Source organism: Lepidochelys kempii, chromosome 1, assembly GCF_965140285.1.
Source record: "Lepidochelys kempii isolate rLepKem1 chromosome 1, rLepKem1.hap1, whole genome shotgun sequence".
NCBI classification, from domain to species: Eukaryota; Metazoa; Chordata; order Testudines; family Cheloniidae; genus Lepidochelys; species Lepidochelys kempii.
The window spans coordinates 323,830,304-323,842,658 of record NC_136380.1 but is presented as its reverse complement, the minus strand read 5'-3'; the positions used below and the strand labels follow the sequence as shown (position 1 = coordinate 323,842,658).

The window sequence follows — 12,355 nt, the reverse complement described above, 5'->3', positions numbered from 1 at the left end:
AACTATGGATTCCTCCCATCTACTTAATGAAACTGCACAATGGGCGTTTGTGGTAGAGGTTTCTCTACATTTGTTCCACTGCAATTTCAGTAGTCAGCAATGGATTAGCTAATGAATTATAAATGAACAAATTGCCCTGAAGTTTGGGGATTCTTTCCTCTACTCCTGTCTCCTACAGGCATTTAGCTTCTCTACCTGTACTGTACCTTGTTATGGATTTCATTCTTTTAAAGTTGCCTGACTAGCATAGCCCTTGTACGTGCATAATGTTCTGAAGATTTGATTTGTGCTGTTCCATGTCACCCAGTGGCACCCGCAGCCGTACGTACCTTACTCACAGTGTGTACCATTGGCTCTGTGTGGAGACCCAGCAAATGCCACCTCCCCTCTGGGCCATGCCTGGGACAGCAGCATGGGTGGCCCCATAGCTGGGGACTTGACACCCACGGTGGAGGTGTTGGGCTGGGGCACCTAGATCCCCACCCAATGGAGGAGCTAGGGGCTCATGGAAGTGCCAGGGTCCTAGCCCATATCGCTAGGACTGTGGCAGGAGTTCCCCCGTTCAGTAGGAATGCAGGCTCCCCAGACCAATACTTCCTGTGTAGTTGGCAGGGCCACTCATGCTGCTGTCTTGGGCATGGCCAGGAGGGAATATGGCAGCTACTGGGTCTCTGTTCACAGCAGGGTGGGGGTTTGGCCCTCCACTCCTCCTTTTGCACCCCTTCCCTGCCTCCCCTATGGTCAGTGCTGCTGGCACCCCCCTACTTCCACCAGGGCAGGGGGGGAGCTCTTGGACTGGCTGAAGGGTCTGAGTGTGCACACTGACCGCAATGAGCCACTGCCTGAGTCTCCTCCCTGAGTCAGGAGGGGCATGTGTACCATTTGAACAAATTCTGAGGGTGCCCTGTGTCACCAATTTTTATGCAGTATCATTCTAGTCACATAAGTCAGTGTGACTAGTGATGCATCATCTTAAATAGGTATTTCTCAATCACTCTAAGGTAGCCTAAGTGCCCATTTTTGAAGGTGCAACAGGTATTCAGTGCTTAGAATATTTAGCCCTTGATGAGAACCTATCATAGAACTTCTTGAATTCAGAAATCAGCTGGCCAGCATGGCTGTGGAACTGTCAGATATCTAAGTATAGTGTTCTCCAATCAATGTGACCTAAACTCTCAGTTTCTGGGGTAATTTTCCTTTCCTCTTTCAATCTTTAGTTATTTTTACATATTTCATAACTTTTTGGATAACTGTACTAACTGTTCTTGATTTAACCTCTATCACATTAGATTACTGATAAAATTAAATAGGTATCAACATGGTTAGTATTTTACGTTAGAAGGTGCACAATGGAAAATCATTCCAATAAATTCCAACTCAAAATTAGTTCATAATTTGAATGTGAGGTCAAAATTTATAAAATATTTTCAGTAATTTAAGACATTTCTGCATTATTGAAGTCATTCACAGATCTCCTTACTGTAATACATCTCTCATTTTAAAAAATTATTAGTACTTTTTCCCATCCCATCGCTTCTGATTTGTACTTTTTTGTTGATGTTGTAACAAGCGATAAGCGGCAGATACATTTTTAATCCCAGAAGAGTAAACTATAATATTTTGCCTTAAAACCTTTAAAAACGCAGCAACTGCAAATTGCAGATGTATTCATAGGTTATGTTCAGAATGTATCATTTATAGTTTTACTGTTAGAAGTGGAAGTTTTCTGCATATTGTTCTTTTAATGCAAAGTGTATATATAGATGCCTGTAGCTTATTCTAATATACAATTAATGTATTGTTTGAGTCCTAGTACATAGAGGGGATATATATTTTGTTAGTATGGTTTAAAGGCAGTACTTTTTGAAGTTTTAAAACAAAATTTTGGTAACGGCCTCCTATGCTGATTTAAAGGGCCTTTTGAAAAGCAAAAGAGACGAAACATTTATCTTTGAAGATCATACTTTTTAAAAGCTAATTAGAAATGATTCTCAAAATAAAATAAGCAGTTGTGTTTCCAAAAAACCCTTCACTAGTGCAACTTGAGGTATAGACAGCTACAGTGCTTTATAATGCCGGACTGGTCAACCTCAGATACTAGAAACACTGCCTAGGGTACATCAGCTCTTTTTTTCCCTCTTTACTTTCCAACTGCACAAAATGTATTGCCTTTTTACTATTGTCGTCTTTTGATGGTATCTTTTTAAATTTTATTTTAAAATCCACAAGCTCATGTTTCATTTTTACCTTCTTACCACTTTCGCTTTCACTGTCTGGTTTGTCCTTCATTGGTTTGGCCTTCCAATACTGTACCTCCTGCTTTTGAAGGCTACAGAAACTTGAGGAAAGCAATCAAGAAAGAAGGTTGGAATATTTCCCAGGTTTTTAATTAAACTGTAATTTAAATTAATTTAGTTGCCATACATGAAAGGCAATTCTAGCAGTAGATTCATAGACACATATCGAGTAGTTCATTGGGGCTTTTTAAAACTGTTTTTTTCTTTTCAATTAACACTTTTTTTGTTTAAACAGGAAGAAACATACTGTATGTAACTGGAGGTCAAGGCTAACTGTGGGCTCTTACCCTGTTCACACAGAATCACAGGGTTGGAAGGGACCTCAGAAGGTCATCTAGTCCAACCCCCTGCTCAAAGCAGGACCAATCCCCAATTTTTGTCCTGGAACCCTAAGTGGCCCCCTCAAGGATTGAACTCATAACCCTAGGTTTAGCAGGCCAATGCTCAAACCACTGAGCTATCCCTCAGTGTTGGGGAAGTAATGCTTCTAGCCTTTGAGGCTATGTATATAATACACACTAGTTTTAGCAGTGTGTAGTGTGTGTGTATATATAGCTACACACTGCAGTGAAAAGCAAGCTGCTTCCACCCTGCAACATGTAGATACATGTCACTGAAACATTCCAACAGTGGGGAAAGGCTTCAGCAGATCTTGCTGCCAGAGCCTTTCACTGCATGACTCTGGCAGGGGGGCAAGACTCTGACAGGGGGGAGGCACTGGGAAAAGCAGTTGGCAGTGTAGACAAGGAGGCACAGCATGGGCAAGTAGAGAGCCATGTAGGCATGTGCTTTGCATACATACCCTTACCCGTCAGTATTTACTCTCCTAAGCCTTGCCTACCTAGTTACTCTTATTTATAACCGTCCTGGGAGGCTACATGAGTATGTACACTACACAATGCCAAAAGGAGCATGCAATGTTAATGTACCCTGAGAATAGCTGGAGGGTTAAGCAGACATCCTTATTACAGTCCCCAGTAATTACAGTCCCCAGGTTGAGAAGTACTTAAATTCTGAAAAACATCTGGTCATCCCAGCTACATGAGAAGGGTAGTAATGCTTCCCTATAAGAAATGAATGGAGAGAGATTAAAATAGGCCAAAAATAGTTTTCATAATGGCACATAAGGCTTGATCCATGTTTCAATGAAGTCACTGCAAAATTTCCTTTAATTTCAATGGTGTGTGACTGAAATCTCAAGGCCATCAGACTTGCAGACTCCTTCCTGGAATCTGAAAGTCAAGCTGGGTTCTTTTTGGTATCATGTATCATCAGCAGTAAAGATTCTACAATTGTAATTTTGTTAATAGTTCTATTGATGATGAATGGACCAGAATGGAATCCAGCTAGCTCTGTCGTGCTGAGAGGAATAAAAGTAAAATAAGCATTTATAACTCTGAATACACACGGGAAGCAGATCTGCTGCGTAAGATGGTGCCATGTATACACTTAATGTTAGAAGCTCACTTTAAAGCTGACTTACAAAAGTCATGTACCAAATGCCAGGCACTTCATGAATGTGCTGTGTATCCTCAGTTGCCAGACTGAGTGACGTTCAGCAAATTTACGTAAAAACATAATTATTTCTGGTTTGGTGATATCCAGCCTGCCATTGCTCCCTGGCTCCTGATCTGAGATGATGCCCCAGCGTGTACTATGCTGTGATATAGTACTTATAAATCTGTGTTGGAAAGTCAGGTTCACCAGTACAGGGTCAGAAAAGTTCAATTTTTAATATATGATTTGTTTTTTTCCAAGCAATTACTCCTTCAAAAATGAATAATATATAAAGAAAGGACATGGAATATATTTAAGAATTATTTGCCCTGCCTGCAATGGGCCAGTTTCAGTTGGCTTCTAGAACAGTTGTTATACCACAACATGTTATGTGCTGGGTATCATATTGTGTCAGGAGACAGTCAACCCAGGTGACTCTAGAAGCTGTAGAACCTGAAAGAATAGAAATAAAGATGGTTATAGGTTATAATGTGCTAAATGACCCTTTTATATTTGCTACAGAATGAATTGTTTGTGTGTCAATGAAGAACTGGAATTTGGTACTTGACTTTTTGCGGGTCACCTTTTAACTGTGGGTTTTGCTTTTTCCATCATGACCCGGCATTTAAAAGAATAAAGTACTTTTCAAATGGCAGTACTTATAATAGTCAGTTTTAACACACCAATCATTATAGTTCACATCTTCAAGAGAGGAAAGGGAATACAGATGTGTGGCATCCAAGTAAGAGTAAGCAATATTCTAAACACTGGAAGCATGTAAATATACTTAAAAAAAATCTAAAATGCCTTCTTGACAAATGAAAAAGTTGCTTTTTAAAACAGTGTCCTATTGCAAAAATCCTATTCAGGGTTTCTTATGATATTTTATTGTGCTTCAGTGTCTACTTTAAGCATGCTTTCATGTATCTGTACGTAACAGCTCCAAAAAAGCAATACAGTTTAATAACTTAGGATTCTGTTTTTCAAGCCTTATGCCTGAGTTTGCAGAGATTCTACAGTGTAACAAATCTGCTGCATGCTAAATCACACACAAAATACTCTTCTATTATGTGTAGTAGAAGTTATAGGGATACATTGAGACTTCTATCCAAAGTGGGTTCTGCTATAGTATATGGAGATTTTTATTCCTATTGCTTAAGTTTCTAATTACAAAATTAAAAATCCAAAGGTAAAAGCTAAAATTATTTTATGATCAATAATGCTGCTGTACAAACTAAGATAATGTAGGAGTAATTAAAAATCAGGGCATTATTTTATCTGTAGAGGTCTAGAAGTTATGTTTTCCCAGCGCTCAGCTTTATTCACTTGGTTAGCTGCATTTTGTATTTCTCCTTTCTCTGGAGTATCATGTTTTTACAAGTGCCAAAGGCAGGTTATTGGTTTAGGGGAAAAAAAAATACTATCATAGCATCAATGAGCTAATATTTCATTTGCACTTTCTTTTAGTAATGTTAAAGAGGAGAACCCAGACAACGAACAGGAGAAAAGGGATGAAAAAAGCACTTCAGAGAGAGAGAATCATGAATTGGAAGTGGTAAGTACTTAAAAGGTGATATACTGGCTCGTAGTCTGATTTGTTACCCTGCTTCCATGTGCTTCCAAGTTAATCTAAGTATCAAAGGGAGGTGGGGAAATGTACATTTTTGTCCTAATTTTCGCCCCTACTTATTTACAGGAAGAAATTCAGGAAATAAGTGATCGTGAGGATGAGGAAGAAGACGAAGATGAAGATGATGACATGGAAGTTGTTGAAAGCTCAGATGAATCTGATTCTGACTTAGAGGAAAAAGGTGACATCACTTCAGTATTTTTGCAGAATTTTGTAAAAAATCTGCTTTGTCTGGGTATCCCATATTTGGGCGTAGATGATACTGTTTCATCTGGTTCTGGCACTTCCCTTCTCCATGATGACTTTCCCTTTGGCAGGAAGGGAAGTATGCTCAGCATCTCTTGAGCCTACTATCAGTAGTATTCTGTGAATTATCTATAATGCTGTGCCCTTCCGTGGGCTCCTAGAACGTTTCTTTACATTGCATCTCATCTTATTGCAAGAGTCCTGAAGTGCCCTTGTGCAATTCACCCAGGTTTGTTCTATAGCCCAGTAGAAGCAATCTGATACTTGATTTATTTCTCTAAACCTTTTGTTTAGAAAAATATCCTCAGTATAAGATTAAAACACTAGGTTAATTTGCTTCATTCTGAAGAACACCATGGATGAGGTGATACCCAGCACCTGTTAATTCAGCTGTTTTCAGAGTTTAATTCTGAAATGATAAAGCTTATCTGCTGAATTCGTTATGAAGAGACAGAGGCTTCCTATATAGAAATGGTACTTGGCACAAAAAGCTCGTGTAGGCATTACGCACAAATCAGGATTTACCCTATATGAGCACAGAATCCGGGACTCAGCCCAGCCCAACAATCTGGCTCATGAGAAGTAGGCCGGGGAACACTCTATGTATATCGATCCTTTTCTGATTGATTAACATTCAACAGGAACTTTAAAAGGGCCCCAGAACTTGGAGTGTCCCTGGCTGACCGCTCCATTTTGGAGCACAACCACAGAAGCCAGGGCCCATTGGCTTATAAACCTAACACTGCAGTCAGGGCTAGGGGACCCCCTCGCTTTGACTGAGACAGCTCCTCTCTTCTCTCTGGAGATAAGATATACCTTTTCAGCAGCTGGGTTAGGCGGTGAGAGAGGGGGACACCACTGCAAAATTCACTAACCAGTCAAGACTTCCTCCCTACACTTTCCTGAGCTTGCTGTTGGAAGTTTCTGCAGCTTTGGAGCTGAAGGAACTCTTGCAGACTGTGTGAGCTGAGCACAGGGAGGGACATGGTGTCAGAGCTGGGAGTTGAGGGTAGTTGATGGGAGTTGTGAAACAAAGATAGCGCTAATCTGACATGCACAAACTTTCCCATCGTCCTACTAAATTCCATATTTCACAGAATTGGTATGGTGAGCAGGAGGGCATTGTTTTGTATTTTTCTGGATCTCAAAAAGTAGAATTACCGAGGTGGAGATTCAGCATCTGTTTCCTTCTGTCAGGGTTACAAAATACTCAAAATCCTTATATGCACAATCACTTATGCAGCACAAAATTATACATAAACAAGCATTAAACTCCAAATAAGCTGTGACTGTCCAGAATGTGTTCATTTGAGCATGACAGATTTTGCATGTCAACCCAAAATTAGTACATGATCCAAGCATATTAGGTGATACAAGTTTTTTGAGGCATCTGACATTTGTACAACTCAGAAGAGTATGACTATTTATTGCCAGGTTGGCCCCAGTGTTTGGTAGTTTATGCCAAATAATTTGGCTTTTCAAAATCCTTGGCTTTTGGAAAAAATGCTTTTCATGTAATTATATTTTGATTACCCTAAAGTTACAGGAGGTATCTGTCTAGATGTTTATATGGCCCTCATTGCCATAGAATCTGAGTGCCTCCATTTTTAGAATCTAATTTTTCTTTTTTTCTTTTAGAAAATTATCAGGCAGATTTAGCAAATATCACTTGTGAAATTGCCATAAAGCAAAAGCTGATAGATGAACTAGAGAACAGCCAACGAAGACTACAGACTCTGAAAAAGCAATATGAAGAGAAGCTAATGATGCTACAACATAAGATTCGAGACACTCAACTTGAAAGAGATCAGGTTCTTCAAAACCTGGGTAGGACTTACAACTTTATTTAAATCATTTTACTGCAGTATCTTCAAGACAAATTATTTGTTACTTTCCCTCTATACATATAAATTGGTACTGCATCAAAACTGTGAGGCGAAATTATTTGAAAACTAGCTACTATCTAGAGTCATTTTCTAATCTTTGTTAATTTTTCAGTTTTAATAATACTGGTTTTTAAGTTTTTATTACTGTTTGGTACTAGGGATAGGTGAACATGTATTTTCAATTTCTCGCGAGTTCTGACTTCCTTTCACATAGTTTAGTATTTGTATTCAAATAAGTTTCTCTTTCCTTTTCCTTTTGGTCACCCTAAATAAGAGAAGAACCCAAACCACAACAAAATAGTTCAGTGGTGCAGTCAGTACTCTATGCCCCTGTCGTGTCCAGACTAATGAAAGGTTGTGCCACTGCTTGTCCTGTAACCCTGGGTGCCTCACAGTGCTCTGCTGCAGTAGCTCCCTATCTGGATGCTCCCAGCCAGCAGACAAGACGCACTTTTGTCTCTACCAGCCTTAGTTTCTGCTGGCCAAGTGACCCCAATATATCCCCAGTCCTGAATTTCATCAAAACCCTTTGCCCTGAAATGTCTAGCCCCTTCCTAGAACATTTAGAGGAGTAATAAAGTTTGTTGCTCCTTTAAAGAGGCAAAAGTACAGCAGCTTGTTGTTAATAATCATTTCAAGTCAATTCCAGCACTGGGTTGATTTAGAATAAAAGTAAAACAAGTTTATTTAATCAAAAAGAGAAAGTTTTAGGTCAGTTCAAGTAGAAGGGATAAAGTCAGAATGGTTACAAGCACTTAAAAGTAAAATACACTTTCTAGTGGCCAAGACTTAACTCCACAAGCTAGAGCCTTGGTTCAAGGTAGAGAACCTTCCACAGAAGAACACAGTGCTGGTTTCCTCTGTCTTCCTTGGTGAAAGATCTTTACCTAAGCAGGTTTCTCACCTATATTCAGTTCAACCCCTTGGCTGAAGGCCCCATCTTTCTCAGCTTGCAAGAGCTCCAACCCCATGTGTCTATCCAGTGATGGATGCCAAGATGAGTTCTTCTTTCTCCTTATATCTTCCCAAACTCACTGTTTTGTCCTCAGATTCAGGATGACCTCCTGCTGTACTTCCCATCCTGTGGACTTCCTCTTCCTCTGTTGATTCATATGTAAATAGGGCTTCCATTGTTTTGATTCCAAAATGCTACCTTTTCTCTTGTTTGGGGGAAAACCTGTTTCTCCCTGTGTTTGGTCTCAGACTTTAAAGCATAATATCATTGAGTATCCATATTTTCTCATTTAGTGCTAATACATATGTTTCACAATGATATTAATCACTAGTGTCTCTCAGAAAGGACTTTACTGGCTACACTTTTATAGTACAGTAATATTTTGTATAATCAGTGGATTCAGTTACTTATAATTTGAGGTTCAGACCCACTACCTTTATTGCCCAGTAAATCATGGAAATGTATTCTCATATAAAGTTCCTTTTCTCCTTCTTGGAAAAGACACCATGTGGTCTGGTGAAGACCTCATCCTGGTTCTTCCCCCACTTGTGATAGTTGAGTCATTATCTCCTCCCCGGTTAGCTTGATGGCTTTGTTTACCTTATGTGTAAATACATCTTCACTGTGTCTGCCTGATGACCAGGCTGGTGAGCCAAGCAAATACATATTCCATTATCTAGGGAAGACTGGCCTTGTGCATTGCTTGCCAAATACATACTAAGAATATAATTCTAGCACATATCCATAACTCTTTGTACACACCCCATACATTCATCGCACAAGAATGTTAATGATCAGTGACTTATTAATTTTCTAGTGATATCTTACATGACACCTTTTAGATACAGATTATGACAACCGTGTGATAAGTCTAGTGAGTATGTCATGCCTGACAAGAGCTCCTGACACAGAATAGTGACCCACAAATGGGCCTCTGTGTCAGCCCTGATTTAAGTGATGGATGGCTGATAAACTGCCACTTTATTTTGAATAACCCACAATTTAAAATAATATTTTAACTGTTATACAGGAAGTGTTAACTTTATTCTGCTTTACTCAAATTGTATTTACATGTTCATTTTCAGCAATGCCGAGAAGTGACAGCCCCCATGAGCTTCTGAAGGGCTTAAGAGTGGTTGGCACTTTTGAAAATCAGTCCCAAGGCATTGCATATTGCAAACACCTCAGAAACATAGGCCATTTTTGAAAATGTTGGCCTTAACTTACATCAGGGGAGCTCTTCCTGTGTCTACTAACCACACCACCATTTTTAAGCTCAAGCAGATAACCGGACACACTTTGAATAACAGTTACAGTCCTGGTCCCTAAATCAGTGAGCTGGAGAAATAGCCTGATGTGTAGCTGCAGTTAAAGGTTTGTTCTACAGCATCAGCTTGAGTATGTGAGTATCACATATATGGGCAACTGTTCTTTAAATAGTGCTGTCCAGGGGCCTAAGCTAATGCTCATAGTAATCAATGCAAGGACTTACTGCAATGCATTGGTTCAGTAGGCATTGAATTACATGACTTGTTCTTTGCTACTGTGTGCTAGACTTGGATTTAATTCTGAGGTTCTTGCTGGAAGAAGCTGGAGACTTTCCATGTACAAGTTATTCAGCTGTTATATGGAGAAAGAGAAATTCACTGGGTGTACCAAGCCAGAAATGATGGGTGCTTTTTCTGACCACATCGCTACCAGCAGCAGCTTTCAGTGGTTTTTGATGATGTAAGAAAATCTGATATAGCCTGTGGGTCCTGGAACTTGAAGGGAAGAAGACATTTTAATTTACACTCCCACAGACGCAGAGGTCTATTAAGCGGACCAATCATTTTGAGTTGAGTCCTTTAAGATTCTGTCAGTGTTGCTCTGTACATTGGCCAGAGAAGGTCAGAGTTGGCACCCATCATTAGTTTCCTGTTCAGATTTGCTTGGGTAAACTGTAGTGTTGGGGGGAGAGAAAAGTGAGAATCGAGCGCTTAGAGTCTCCAACTCCTGTGTCCAATTTAGACAATGTGTTCAGTATAGCAGAAGAGAATTCTTCTGTTTTTGTTTTTAATTTGGTGCATGTGCCTTCAGTGCAAGAAAACCAGAGGATATATTAAAATTAGAAACCAATTAAGGATATAAAGCTGATTGTGTTAGTACTTGATACATTACCCAAAGCTATAGCAGTCATCAATCCTGGGTAGAGACTTCACAGCAGTATGGAAGATAGAAGCATAATGGCAAATTAAATAGTTAAAGCTGATTGGAGGCTACTGCCAGTAAGCTACTGACTGCAGAGGTAACTCAGTATTGACAAAGTGAAGATATTCTCAACAAATTAGCAGATAAGAGCTCTCCTTTGTTATTTAGGTTCCGTGGAGTCTTGTTCAGAAGAAAAAGCAAAAAAAATAAAGTCAGAATATGAGAAAAAGCTCCAAACCATGAATAAAGAACTGCAAAGACTTCAAACAGCTCAGAAAGAACATGCACGATTGCTTAAAAATCAGTCTCAATATGAAAAACAGCTGAAGAAACTGCAGCAGGATGTGACTGAGATGAAGAAAACTAAGGTTTTTTTTAATTTGGTTAACATTTGATCAATGGGAAAGGGATTGAGAGCCATTTTCTTGCTCTCACATTAAAGAAGAAAAAGGTATCTCTGGGAGGAGGTAAATTACTGAAAGTACAGAATAGTAATAGGAGATTATAGTATGAAGAAAATGCTGTTTACATGAGTGACAGGAGAATAAAAATGTTTTGATTTAAAGTAAATGCCCTCTGTTAAAGTGGTTAAGAGATTGTTTATATGCAGGTTCGCCTGATGAAACAAATGAAAGAAGAGCAAGAAAAAGCCAGGATGACAGAATCTAGAAGAAACAGAGAGATTGCACAGCTTAAAAAGGAGCAGCGCAAGCGAGAGGTGATTTACAGATAAGATGTGAATGTTCGTAAAGCTTTCTGTACAGTAGTAAACATGCTCATTATGATGTGAAATATGTCACATTTCTTCCTTATAAACACAAATCCCCTCCTCTTGCCATTAAACAAGATTTTGCTTGACATCTGATGCCTTTTAGTTACATTATGGAAATCCTGCCTCCAAGCTTCGAGTAGTAACTATTACTGAAAACAAACAAAGGCTCATTGTAGACAGAATTTGCAAATAGCATTGGTATATCTATCCGTTCACCCCAGCCAAGTTATCTATTTGAGGGAGGCAAGTCAAGTTTTGAGGTGTTTTTTCCCATTATAACTATTCTATCAAATAATGGGCAAGAAATTTTGCACCTGGGTTTGCCGATTTTCACAACAGTTTTGCAAACCTATATTAGCATATATTGGACTTCTTTTCCAGTTTCAAGCTGCTAATGACAAATGTTGGAGAGAAAAATATTTGGCTTATTCATTGTTGTTGTTCACAGCATCAGCTCAAACTTCTGGAAGCTCAGAAAAGAAATCAAGAAGTTGTTCTACGCCGCAAAACAGAAGAGGTATTGTCTTACAGCACTTGTGTGTCCTGTCAGATCATAGTTATTTGCATCATTTATGGTCATAAAGTCAAATTTATAATGCTACAGGTGTTAGTAACATGTCTTGGTGTCCTGCTGTTTCAGGTTACAGCTCTGCGTCGACAAGTAAGGCCTATATCCGATAAAGCAGCTGGGAGGGTGAGTCGGAAGCTGAGTTTGCCTGACCATCCTATTCAAGAACCAAGTTCTAGTGTGTCATTTGTAGACTATGATGGATCAAGATCAGCAGCACAGCAGAAGATGAGAATTCCTGTGGCCAGGGTCCAAGCATTATCGGTAACTGCAATGAATGGAACCAGGTAAAGATTAGGGCTGTCAAGCGATTA

General features: G+C 39.4%; 1 protein-coding gene across 11 annotated transcripts in view; it reads left to right on the top strand.

Moving 5' to 3' along the window:
* KIF21A (kinesin family member 21A) overlaps window positions 1-12,355 on the top strand; it is a 173,747-nt gene that overhangs the window by 97,894 nt on the left and 63,498 nt on the right. For 6 of the 11 annotated variants that reach the window (XM_073328407.2, XM_073328415.2, XM_073328414.2 and 3 more), the window contains exons 12-19: window positions 2,329-2,364; window positions 5,262-5,349; window positions 5,491-5,605; window positions 7,309-7,497; window positions 10,870-11,069; window positions 11,312-11,419; window positions 11,922-11,990; window positions 12,114-12,328. In XM_073328407.2, coding sequence (XP_073184508.1) covers window positions 2,329-2,364; window positions 5,262-5,349; window positions 5,491-5,605; window positions 7,309-7,497; window positions 10,870-11,069; window positions 11,312-11,419; window positions 11,922-11,990; window positions 12,114-12,328 — 1,020 coding nt within the window. The remainder of the gene's footprint in view (window positions 1-2,328; window positions 2,365-5,261; window positions 5,350-5,490; window positions 5,606-7,308; window positions 7,498-10,869; window positions 11,070-11,311; window positions 11,420-11,921; window positions 11,991-12,113; window positions 12,329-12,355) is intronic. The other 5 variants (XM_073328412.2, XM_073328411.2, XM_073328416.2 and 2 more) reach the window with 1 other exon arrangement.